Source organism: Peromyscus eremicus, unplaced genomic scaffold (genome assembly GCF_949786415.1).
Source record: "Peromyscus eremicus unplaced genomic scaffold, PerEre_H2_v1 PerEre#2#unplaced_876, whole genome shotgun sequence".
NCBI lineage: Eukaryota > Metazoa > Chordata > Mammalia > Rodentia > Cricetidae > Peromyscus > Peromyscus eremicus.
Window position 1 is genome coordinate 1,906 of NW_026735112.1, and position 13,347 is coordinate 15,252.

At 40.2% G+C, this 13,347-nt stretch overlaps 1 protein-coding gene across 1 annotated transcript in view; it reads left to right on the forward strand.

Annotated features, from left to right (window-relative positions):
- Positions 1-958: 958 nt before the first annotated feature.
- LOC131901964 (SHC SH2 domain-binding protein 1-like) overlaps positions 959-13,347 on the forward strand; it is a gene marked incomplete at its 5' end in the record, with an annotated part of 45,108 nt that continues 32,719 nt past the window's right edge. Inside the window, 5 exon segments of the mRNA XM_059253000.1 lie at positions 959-967; positions 3,750-3,906; positions 4,045-4,124; positions 5,937-5,978; positions 11,412-11,620. Coding sequence (XP_059108983.1) covers positions 959-967; positions 3,750-3,906; positions 4,045-4,124; positions 5,937-5,978; positions 11,412-11,620 — 497 coding nt within the window.

Below are 13,347 nucleotides of genomic sequence, written 5' to 3' on the forward strand. Positions count from 1 at the left end.
GTCCTATGAGCAAGAGTTGTTTTCTAGTAAGAAGAGTCACTACTGTGCTCCCATTGCCATACACAGTGCAAATAGCACTCGAGTCTATTCCCAGCAAGTACAGTGTATTGGACTGAAGAGAAGCTACTGTTCTTGTCAGGTTCCTAAGCAGAGATGAACTAGATATGGCCCGTGTGTGTAGGAAGCACAGATCTTTTGTTCTGAGCAAGCTCACTGTTCTGGCGCTTTAGGAAACACAGTAGAAGAGTGCTCTTTTCTCAAAAGCAGAGTGTGTTTCTTGTAAGGCAAGCTAGTGTTTGTTTCCCATTCATAAATGCAGTTGAATCACATGCAGTTTCTGGTCCTACGAGCAAGAGTTGTTTTCTGGTATGAAGAGTCACTATTGCGTTCCCTTTGCCATAAACCGTGCAAATAGCACTCGAGTCTGTTCCCAGCAAGTACAATGTATTGGACTGAAGAGAAGCTACTGTTCTTGTCAGTTTTCTAAGCAGAGTTGATCGAGATACGGCCCGTCAGTGTAGGAAGCACAGTTCTTTTGTTCTGAGCAGGCTCACTGTTCTAGCCCTATAAGAAACCCAGTGGAGTAGAAGAGTGCTCTTTCTCAAAAGCAGAGTGTGTTTCTTGTAAGGCGAGCTAGTGTTTGTTTCCCCTCATAAATGCAGTTGAATCACATGCAGTTTCTGTTCGAACGAGCAAGAGTTGTTTTCTGGTAAAAAGAGACACTATTGTACTTCCATTGCCATACACAGTGCAGATAGCACTCGCGTTTGTTCCCAGCAAGTACTGTGTATTGGACTGAAGAGAAGCTACTGTCCTTGTCAGTTTCCTAAGCAGAGTTGAACTAGATATGGCCCGTGTGTGTAGGAAGCACAGTTCTTTTGTTCTGAGCAAGCTCACTGTTCTGGCACTATAGGAAACACAGTAGAGTAGAAGAGTGCTCTTTTCTCAAAAGCAGGGTGTGTTTCTCGTAAGGCTAGCTAGTGTTTGTTTACTGTTCATAAATGCAGTTGAATCACATGCAGTTTCTGTTCGTACGAGCAAGAGTTGTTTTCTGGTACGAAGAGACACTATTGTGCTCCCATTGTCATACACAGTGCAAATAGCACTCGCGTCTGTTCCCAGCAAGTACAGTGTATTGCACTGAATAGAATCTACTGTTCTTGTCAGTTCCCTAAGCAGAGTTGAAATAGATATGGCTCGTGTGTGTAGGAAGCAGTTCCTTAGTTCTGAGCAAGCTCACTGTTCTGGGCCTATATTAAAAACAGTAGTGTAGAAAAGTGCTCTTTTCTCAAAAGCAGAGTGTGTTTCTTGTAAGGCGAGCTAGTGTTTGTTTCCTATTCTTTTTTTTTTTTTTTTTTTTTTTAATTATTTTATTTATTTATTTATTTATTATGTATACAGTATTCTGCCTGCATGTGTCCCTGCAGGCCAGAAGAGGGCACCAGATCTCATTACGGATGGTTGTGAGCCACCATGCGGTTGCTGGGAATTGAACTCAGGACCTCTGGAAGAGCAGTCGGTGCTCTTAACCACTGAGCCATCTCTCCAGCCCCCTGTTTCCTATTCTTAAATGGAGTTGAATCACATGCAGTTTCTGGTCTATGAGCAAGAGTTGTTTTCTGGTAAGAAGAGTCACTATTAAGCTCCCATTGCCATACACAGTGCAAATAGCACTCACGTCTGTTTCAGCAAGTACAGTGTATTGCACTGAAGAGAAGCTACTGTTCTTGTCAGTTTCCTAAGCAGAGATGAACTAGATATGGCCTGTGTGTGTAGGAAGCACAGTTCTTTTGTTCTGAGCAAGCTCCCTGTTCTGGCCCTATAGGAAACACAGTAGAGTAGAAGAGTGCTCTTTTCTCAAAAGCAGAGTGTGTTTTTTGTAAGGCAAGCCAGTGTTTGTTTCCCATTCATAAAAGGAGTTGAATCACATGGAATTTTGGTCCTACTAGCAAGAGTTGTTTTCTGGTAAGAAGAGTCAATTTTGTGCTCCCAATGCCATACACAGTGCACAAAGCACCCCCGTTTGTTCCCAGCAAGTACAGTGTATTCAACTGAAGTGAAGCTATTGTTCTTATCAGTTTCCTAAGTGGAATAACCCAGATATGGCCCATGTGTGTAGGAAGCACAGTTCTTTTGTTCTTATCAAGCTCACTGTTCTGGCCCTGTAGGAAACACTGTAGAATAGAAGAGTGCTCTTTTATCAAAAGCAGAGTGTGTTTCTTGTAAGGCGAGCTAGTGTTTGTTTTCCATTCATAAATTGAGTTGAATCACATGCAGTTTCTGGTTCTATGAGCAAGAGTTGTTTTCTGGTTAGAAGAATCACTATTGGGCTCCCATTTCCATACACAATGCAAATAGCACTCGCGTCTCTTCCCAGCAAGTAAAGTGTATTGGACTGAAGACAAGCTACTGTTCTTGTCAGTTTCCTAAGGAGAGTTGAACTAGATATGGTCCATGTGTGTAGGAAGCACAGTTCTTTTGTTCTGAGCAAGCTCACTGTTCTGGCCCTATAGGAAACACAGTAGAGTAGAAGAGTGCTCTTTTCTCAAAAGCAGAGTGTATTTCTTGTAAGGCGAGCTAGTGTTTGTTTCCCAGTCATAAATGGTGTTGAATCACATGCAATTTCTGGTCCTACGATCAAGAGTTGTTTTCTGGTAATAAGAGTCACTATTGTGCTCCCATTGCCATACACAGTGCAAATAGCACTCGCGTCTGTTCCCAGAAAGTACAGTGTATTGGACTGAAGAGAAGCTACTGTTCTTGTCAGTATCCTAAGCAGAGTTGCAGTAGATATGGCCTGTGTGTGTAGGAAGCACAGTTCTTTGGTTCTGAGCAATCTCACTCTTCTGGCCCTACAGGAAACACAGTAGAGTGCTCTTTTCTCAAAAGCAGAGTGTGTTTCTTGTAAGGCAAGCTAGTGTTTGTTTCCCATTCATAAATGGAGTTGAATCACATGCAATTTCTGGTCCTATGAGTAAGAGTTGTTTTCTGGTAAGAAGAGTCACTATTGGGTTCCCATTGCCACAAACAGTGCAAATAGCACTCGCGTTTGTTTCCAGCAAGTACAGTCTATTGGACTGAAGAGAAGCTACTGTTCTTGTCAGTTTCCTAAGCAGAGTTGAACTAGATATGGCCCGTGTGTGTAGGAAACACAGTTCTTTTGTTCTGAACATGCTCACTGTTCTGGCCTACAGGAAACACAGTAGAGTAGAAGAGTGCTCTTTTCTCAAAAGCAGAGTGTATTTCTTGTAAGGCGATCTAGTGTTTGTTTGCCATTCATAAATGCAGTTGAATCACATGCAATTTCTGGTCCTACATGCAAGAGTTGTTTTCTGGTAAGAAGAGACACTATTGGGCTCCCATACCCCCCCCCCCCACAGGCTTACATTGTAGTGGGTAGCCATTCCACATACAAAGAAAAGTTAAAATCTTTGAAAGTCATAACTATTAGCTTTGAAAGAAAACTTGAGTGGCTTCCAAAATCATCACAGATAGTAACAAAAATATCAGTGAAATTTTCTAACTGGTTGTTGTTTGAAGTATAATTTAGATTTTGAGTTGTTTAAGCTTTATTAACTAGTGATATTACTGATCATGAGAGCTTAAGTCAGGCATTCATCCTCAAAATCCTTATTTTTATCTTGTTTGGAAAATAATAGATAAATAAGTAAATAAACTTGCAATTAGAAGCACTGTCTAATAACTAGATAGTTGAGTTTCTTTGTTATATTGTTTCAGGTTTATTCCAGGATGCAGATCCATGCAGTGATCATAGCTGTCATGTTAAGCCAGGTGCTACTGTAAACACTCTTGTGCCAGAAGAAAAAATTCTTTTTCCACAAATTATCCCAACAAATGAACTTTTGTTTTATGAGAGATTCAGAGCCTATCAAGGTTACAATTTAGGTGAGTAAGTTCTTGTCTTTTTATAGATGTATTTTGTAAGTAGATTGTCCTCAGATTGTCAGTTGTTCTGAGAAAATGGATTCAGGTGAATTTATTAACTTCTCATTTATACATTTCCAATTCTTATTTCATTTGTAGCTGACTGTAAGGCCTCTGAGGTAAAGGAATTCACAGTCAGCTTCTTGGAAAAAGTCCTTAAACCATCTGGATGGTGGGCTGTAGCTAGAGTTTTCCTGCCTGGCCCACAGTCAGGGCAAATCTCTGTCACCCGCCAGTCCCGCAGCCGCTCATACCCGACCAAGTAAACACAGAGACTTATATTGGTTACAAACTGTATGGCCGTGGCAGGCTTCTTGCTAGCTGTCCTTACAGCTTAAATTAATCCATTTCTATAAATCTGTACCTTGCCACATGGCTCGTGGCTTACCGGCATCTTCATATGCTGTTTGCCATCATGGCGGCTGGTAGTGTCTCTCTGACTCAGCCTTCCACTTCCCAGCTTTATTCTCCTCCTTGCCCCGCCTATACTTCCTGCCTAGCCAACGGCCAATCAGTGTTTTATTGATTAATCAGCAACACATTTGCCATACATCCCACAGCACTTCCCTCTTTTTTTTTCAAAAAGGAAGGTTTTAACCTTAACAAAGTAAAATTACATATAATTTGGGAATTTGGGCGTAGCTTCTCTTACTACTTCCTGCTGGAAGGGGGCGCTGTATCTTATGGGGAAACAAAGAAAATTTTAGGATCATGGAGTAGTCTGTGAGGCTGTATCGTCTGAGCCAGTTGCCTTGAAACCGTTCTGGATGTTGGATCATCTGGGCCATGGTGTCATCGGAGACCTTTCAGGGGGTCTTGGCTGGTCAAACCTGATGTATCTTAATCTGGAACAAATCCATAGCCTCTGGCTTTCTGTGGGAACAAAAGAAGAGTCTCCTTTCCAAAGTAACATATCCTTACATCCAAATTTTGAAGTCATGGTATCTTTAAAATATACATATTGGTTTAACTCAACATCTTTTATCATCAAATGTTTTTCTGCAGTTAAAAATCCCAAAGACAACACAATCCAGATTCTCAGTGTAATATTCATCTTTATGTGGCTTATTTTTTATATTACCTTTACTGTCTCTTTAAAGACTTTATTTTTAAAAACTATTTATTTCTTTATATAACTGTATATATTCCTTTTTCTCTCTTTCAAGCCTATGTACATTTTTACACACATTGTAAACGATTACATCTGAATCTGTCTTATTGTGAATCTATTGCTGTAAACTGCAGCAGCTGTGGCTGCTGGCTCCGCCCACCTCAGCTTCCCAACATGGCCGTGGTACTTTACCACCGGCTCTGGGAGCTATCATGGGTCTATGCTTTTATCCAAGCAGCGTGTAGCCCAGAAACCTCTTTTTTTGTTTTGTACTAGCAAAGGCTAAATCCACCATGCTGCTTAATGTGCTACTTGCAGAGGACTCATTCCCGCCATACTGCAGGTCGAGCACACACGCTAGGAACCCACAAGTAGCTCAAACCGGCAGCTGCTGCTCATTTGAAAGAGACAATTAGGAACTGTCTTTAGCTCCGTTTTAGAATCTTTTTTCTCAGATTTTAGGTGGAAACTCTTGCCACCACGTTGGATGCCATTTGTAGCTAGAGTTTTCCTGCCTGGCCCACAGTCAGGGCAAATCTCTGTCACCCACCAGTCCCGCAGCCACTCATACCCGACCAAGTAAACACAGAGACTTATATTGGTTACAAACTGTATGGCCGTGGCAGGCTTCTTGCTAGCTGTCCTTACAGCTTAAATTAATCCATTTCTATAAATCTGTACCTTGCCACATGGCTCGTGGCTTACTGGCATCTTCATATGCTGTTTGCCATCATGGCGGCTGGTAGTGTCTCTCTGACTCAGCCTTCCACTTCCCAGCTTTATTCTCCTCCTTGCCCCGCCTATACTTCCTGCCTAGCCAACGGCCAATCAGTGTTTTATTGATTAATCAGCAACACATTTGCCATACATCCCACAGCAGTGGGCAGTCTGGCATACTAACGTGTTTGAGGTGCTCGTTGAGGTAAGTTGAGTTCTCTTGTGAAGACATTTTGCCAACCTTTCCTGTGTGTTTCTGATTGTGTTCTCCAGGTCCTGAATTGAATTAATGTGTTTGCCTTGGAATCATTGATCATTTTTAAGGTTATATGTGATGGTTTTCATAATACATGGCAATCTCATACATGTGTGATGTACTTTGTTCTCATTTGTTTCCTCCCCACAAATCTCCTCCCTCCCCCAAGTTAGTTCCACCTTCTGCTTTCTTATCACATGTATTCCTTTACCCGTTCCATTTTATACCCTGTTAAGATCTTTTCCTCCCTTTTCATGATCTCTTTTCTTGTTTCTTTCTTAAAAGTTCATGTATTTTTATATTTATTTATTCAGTGTATGTGTGTGTGTGTGTGTGTGTGTGTGTGCATGCATGTATACATGTGGAAGTCAGAGCACAGCTTATGGTAATCAGTTTTCTCCTTGTAGATTCAGGGTATCAAACTCAGGTAGTCAGGCTTGGCAGCAAGCACCATTATCTGCTGAGCCTTGCCAGTCTCTAGATACTTGACCACAAATGTATAAATATACACCTGTACTAGTGAACTTTTGATATCTTCATCTGACATTTTACATATTTCAGTGTCTCAGTTTAGCAGTTGAAAAGTTGTGTTATTTTTGAAGGCATCCTGTTACCTTTTTTCCAATTGTTTGTATATTTTGTGATGAAATTTACATATCTATTGGTTTAGATAAGTATTCTGGTTTTACTTGAAGATCTTACATGGACAGCTTCCTCTTGAGGTTTTAGTTTCCAATGCCACTCAGTGAGGAGAACACAGTTATGATAGCTCTACACTGAACTTTAGAAGATACAGAAATACACTTAAAATTGATTAAAGCCCACTAATACACCACTGATGACCATAAGCAGAAAATGGGAAAACTCATGTAGAATATGCTTTGAAGTTAAAAATTATTTAGGATAAATGTGCATATAGTAAGTAAATGAGGTAAAAGAAATGAATGAGAAAGTTCAAAACTACCTAAATACATGAAGAAGAATAAAAATTAAAATTTATTTATTTATTTATTTTTTTTTTTGGTTTTTCGAGACAGGGTTTCTCTGTGTAGCTTTGCGCCTTTCCTGGAACTCGCTTTGGAGACCAGGCTGGCCTCAAACTCACAGAGATCCGCCTGCCTCTGCCTCCCAAGTGCTGGGATTAAAGGCGTGCGCCACCACCGCCCGGCAAAATTTATTTTTTTAAAACTAAAACAATAAATACTACTAAAACAATAGTACAGAAAAAAATGGGTGGAGGGGGAATAAGACTTAAAAAAGGGGGAAAAAGATAACCCACTAATAAAAAAGTTCACAAACATAATAAGCTGAATGTCAGAATGGAAGTAATAAAACCATTTTAAAAAATACACTGAAATAAAAATGCAGCTTGTAGCTAGAGTTTTCCTGCCTGGCCCACAGTCAGGACAAATCTCTCTCACCTGCCAGTCCCACAGCCACTCAGACCCAACCAAGTAAACACAGAGACTTATATTGCTTACAAACTGTATGGCCGTGGCAGGCTTCTTGCTAACTGTTCTTACAGCTTAAATTAATCCATTTCTATAAATCTGTACCTTGCCACATGGCTTGTGGCTTACAGGCATCTTCACATGCTGTTTCTCATCGTGGCGGCTGGCAGTGTCTCTCTGACTCAGCCTTCCACTTCCCAGCTTTATTCTCCTCCTTGTCCCGCCTACACTTCCTGCCTAGCCAATGGCCAATCAGTGTTTTATTGATTGACTAATCAGCAACACATTTGCCATATAGAATATCCCACAGCACTTCCCCTTTTTATTTATTTTTTTTTCAAAAGGAAGGTTTTAACCTTAACAAAGTAAAATTACATATAATTTGGGAATTTGGGCGTAGTTTCTCTTACTACTTCCTGCCGAAGGGGGCGCTGTATCTTATGGGGAAACAAAGAAAATTTTAGAATTATGGAATAGTCCATGAGGCTGTATCGTCTGAGCCAGATGCCTTGAAACTGTTCTGGATGTTGGATCATCTGGGCCATGGTGTCATCGGAGACCTTTCAGGGGGTCTTGGCTGGTCAAACCTGATGTATGTTAATCTTGAACAAATCCATAGCCTCTGGCTTTCTGTGGGAACAAAAGAAGAGTCTCCTTTCCAAAGTAACATATCCTTACATCCAAATTTTGAAGTCATGGTATCTTTAAAATATACATATTGGCTTAACTCAACATCTTTTATCATCAAATGTTTTTCTGCAGTTAAAAATCCCAAAGACAACACAATCCAGATTCTCTGTGTAATATTCATCTTTACGTGGCTTATTTTTTATACTACCTTTACTGTCTCTTTAAAGACTTTATTTTTTAAAACTATGTATTTGTTTCTATAACTCTATATATCACCTTTTTTGTCTCTTTCAAGCCTATGTATGTTTTACACACATTGTAAACGATTACATCTGAATCTGTCTTATTGTGAATCTCTTGCCTTAAACTGCAGCAGCTGTGGCTGCTGGCTCCGCCCACCTCAGCTTCCCAACATGGCTACGTTTACCGCCAGCTCTGGGAGCTATCATGGGTCTATGCTTTTATCCAAGCAGCATGTAGTTCAGAAATCTCTTCTGCTTTGTACTAGCAAAGGTCAAATCCACCATGCAGCTTAATGTGCCACTTGCAGAGGCCTCATTTCCACCAGTAGCTCAAACTGGCAGCTGCCGCTCATTTGAGAGAGACAATTAGGAACTGTTTTTAGCTCCGTTTTAGAATCTTTGTTCTCAGTTTTTAGGTGGAAACTCTTGCCATTACGTTGGACGCCAAATGTAGATGTAACCAACCTTCTTATTAAATAAGAAACACAGAACCAATGCAAAGAAGAAAGCCAAGAGATCAGAGCTAAGAGTTCGGAGAGGTAGGACCACTGCAGGAGGACGGGTAAGGTTTTAGCTCTTAGCTCTGACCTCTTGGCTTTCTTCTTTGCATTGGTTCTGTGTTTCTTATTTAATAAGAAGGTTGGTTACATCTACAGCAGCTGATATTGTATTAAAGACAAAAAGCTGAGGGACAGCAAAATATAAGGGCAGTAATAATAGTAATGTTAAAATGTTGGAGCAACTTCTTTCTAGGTCCTTGAAAATTGGAAACTGTCACATACATCGGCTGGGAGAGGTGGAAAGTCACTGGACTTGTGAACCTTTATCTTTCCCGTGGCTTATGCTGGTGTTGAACCTGTATTGGACAAGTGTCTGATGTCCACCAGAGCGGTCTTTATTTTAGGAGTTTACCTTTGTGTTCCCAGTGGGCTCTGCAGATTCTGTCACCCCTCCTGATGTTTCCCAGTTTATACCCATGAGTGGCTCGTGTTCTACTTAGAGTTATCTCTCAAATGCATCAAGAGTATAAGAAACAGCTGCTGCGCCGGGCAGTGGTGGTGCACGCCTTTAATCCCAGCACTTGGGAGGCAGAGCCAGGCAGATCTCTGTGATTTCGAGGCCAGCCTGGGCTACCAGGTGAGTTCCAGGAAAAGGCGCAAAGCTACACAGAGAAACCCTGTCTCGAAAAACCAAAAAAAAAAACCAAAAAAAAACAGCTGCTGCACTGAACTCTTGTATAGGTCTAGTCTGTTGGGTTTTTTTTATTCTTTGTCTCTTTGGGGGCCCGCCACCCAGCTCCCAAATAAATCACACACAGAGGCTTATTCTTAATTATAAATGCCCAGCCTTAGCTTGGCTTGTTTCTACCATCTTTCCTTAACTTAAATTATCCCATCTACCTTTTGCCTCTGGGCTTTTTCCTTTTCTTACTTCCATATATCTTTTTTTTTTTTTTTTTTTTTGGTTTTTCAAGACAGGGTTTCTCTGTGTAGCTTTTCGCCTTTCCTGGAACTCACTTGGTAGCCCAGGCTGGCCTCGAACTCACAGAGATCCGCCTGCCTCTGCCTCCCGAGTGCTGGGATTAAAGGCGTGCGCCACCACCGCCCGGCTACTTCCATATATCTTACTTTTACTCTTATTCTGTGGCTGGCTGTGTAGCTGGGTGGCTGGCCCCTGGAGTCCTCCTCCTTCTCTCGCTCCTAGTTCTCCCTCCTCTCAGATTTCTCCTTCCATATATTCTCTCTGCCTGCCATCCCTGCTTATCCTTTCTCCTGACTTGCTATTGGCCATTTAGTTCTTTATTAGACCATCAGGTGTTTTAGACAGGCAAAGTAATACAGCTTCACAGAGTTAAATAAATGCAACATAAACAAATGTAATACACCTTAAAATAATATTCTGCTCTAGTCTGTCTGTACATTGAAAATCTTTTAAATATGAATCACAGCCAGGCCATGATGACACACATCTTTAATCCGAGCACTCAGGAAGCAGAGATAGGCAGATCTCTAAGGTCGACACCATGCTGATCTACAGAGAGAGTTCCAGGACAGCCAAGGCAGTAACACAGAGAAACCCTGTCTTGAAAACCAAAAGTAAATAAATAAAAATATGAGTCACTTTGCTGAAGGGATGGAGCTTCAGTTTTAAGTAGACTACTGGAACATCCAAGTTCTGTTGCTTACAGCAGTGAGTGGCGGACATGTGACTCTAGAGGTTGATTGCCCTGTTGAGTTCAGGCTTAAGGCAGTGGAACTCCAGGGTTATTCTCAGTTGATGACTTCTGCTCTTGGCAGCTGAGTGGGGTTACTTTTCTCTGTGTATTTCACTGCTGGTCAGAGCCTCCTGCTGCCAGCACTTTGCTGTTTTTTAGCATCTACTCTCTGCAACTGGCACCCAGAGCTGTCTATCATCTGGGGTTGTGGCAGGTTAAATTCAGGCTTCCTCTATTGTTCCTCATACTGAGGCCCCCAATTTTAGCTCAGTTTCAAATAAGTAACATGGTGCCTGGCCTCTGCCCTCCAAGTCATACAGAGTAACAGTAAAATTCCAGAAGAAGCACGGCCTCACCAAAACTCACAGCCAGTTTTGAAGCTTGTGAAGGCTGTTGGCTTGTTCTGAGGTAGGACTCTCAGTCTCTTACTGGCACCCACCTTGCTTACCTTTTGGAGGAGGCTTCTGTTTCCTCTCCTGCTGCTAAGGAACTTGAGTTCCTATCTTTTTTTCAGTACTTTTTGGCTTTCCTATCACTGCTTTTTTATTTTATCGCTCTGTTCCTCTTTCTCTTTGAGATATTCTAGTTTTTAAAATTCTGAGACTTTCTTTACTGTGTCTCACAGAAACAGTTTATTTTCTGCCATCTTACCCAGAAGTCCTCTGGTTTATTTTTCACCATGATTGTAGGCTGAGGACAAGAGCCAGTTCTGTTTTGTTTATTCTTAAAAGGCATTCTGACCTATTTCTAACTTTTAAAAACTAGGTTATAAATAGTATTTTATATATGTGTTTCAGTTTTAATTTCTGGGTATTAAAATGAGTAACATTATTTTGAATTTCAGGTTATAAACATGGACTTTTCAGCCTTGAAGGCAGTAGTGAGACTTGCAAAGCCATGTATTTATGAATTTAAATTGAGCACTTTTACCTTGGCAAATGTGAAGGAGCTTTTGGACCTGAAGGAGTTTCACCTGCCTCTGCAGGAGTTGTGGGTGGTGTCAGATGACTCACGCAAATTTCATGAGATGGCACTTGCCTTTGAGCATGTCAGGTAGGGAAGGTTGTTGATAGAAGTAACCTTGTGGTCAAAACTGTAAATTAAGTGAAGTAATCCTAGTCCTTTTCTTTTCTGTCATGATGCTTAAACCTAAGTCCTTACAAATCCTAGGAAATGTCTTTACCATTGAACCACACATCCACACCCTAGGAAAATCTTTTAAAAATTAAAAACAAAAATCTTAATATCTTAAATTTTCACCTTGTTATCACTTCCAACCAATTGAAAAGTTAAAAAACATAGTACATGGAATTATTTTTTATCATTCGAATTCTTCAAATGTTGACAAAAATAAAGGATTCTTAATTTGGTTTTTATGGATTTAGAAGCTGTCTTTTGTAGGGGGTATTGTTCTGTCCCACCAGCCAGCTCCCAAATAAATGACATGAAGACTTCTTATTAATTATTAAAGCTCAGCTGATAGCTTAAGCTTTTTTGTAATTAGCTCTTACAACTTAAATTTATCCATTTCTATTCATTTACGTGCTGTCACATGGCTCATGGCTTGTTACCTCATCTCCTACATGTCTTACTTTCTCTATGTGTAGCTGGTGACTCTATCTATTCCTTCCCAGCATTCTCTCTGCCCCCAAAATCCTGCCTAGCTATTGGCCGTTTAACTTTTTATTAAACCAATCACAGTGGCATATCTTCACACAGTGTAAAGGAATATTCCACAATCCTCTTTCAAGTCATGAATGCTAAGGCTTGTGGTTGGTACATTTTGAATGTAATAGAACAGAAAAAAGGTGAAAGGTAAGAAAATAGATGTGGTATATTTTGGTATGTGAATATTTACTAAAGAAATTTTGCTTTTAGCTGCTTAAAATGAATATATATCATGAATATCATGAATATCTTAAATTGGACACTAAAATCTATATCTGAATTGCTGAGTAAAAGATGAAAATTGTATTAGTAATACATTTGTTTTCAAATTCTATATAATCTATGCAATCAAACTTGGTAGTAGATTTGTTCTTTGTTTTGTATTTGCCTCTTTAAGGTGGGGAATAAAAATACCACTCTCCTATGTCAATATAATAGGCCCTGGTGTATATACTCATTCTTTCTTAGTTAGCCTTATTTATCTAATCAAATTGTCTTTCACAAATAAAATTCCAAAGAAACATACATCTGAAAAGATACTAAGAATAATAAAATTAGATGCATATTCTTCTAGGAACTGTAAGTTTAGGTAATATGATGTCAATCATATTGTTTGGTGTTTCATAGTCTAAAAGGTACTTGGTACTTTCTATACTTTTAGTGGGTTAAACTGATTTTACTGAGACCGCCCTAATACCCAGACTCACTATGCTCAGATTGACCTTATCAAAACAAGACCAAAAAAAAAAAAGTGACAAGCACCCAGACTTATATATACATAACTGCAAATGGCAGTAAGTGCTAAATTAGAATTACTATGTTGAGATGGCTGTTCCATGGTTGTTTCTTGGAGAAGTGGCATATAAACTTGAGTCTGGAAGGTTAACTAGGCAAGGAGGACAAGTGCAGGATGTCAGTGAGATTAAGATGTTGAAAGGCCAGCACATTCAGAACACATTCAGTCCTAGGAGATGCCAGACTGGGTGTTTTTATAAGTCAGAAGGTACAGAGCTTTGTCAGTCAGTTATGAGTGCATGCACTAGAGTGGGGACTTGATAGGACAAGATAGAAACTGAGAAGTGGAGCATTTGGGATGTGAGCATCTAGGAAGG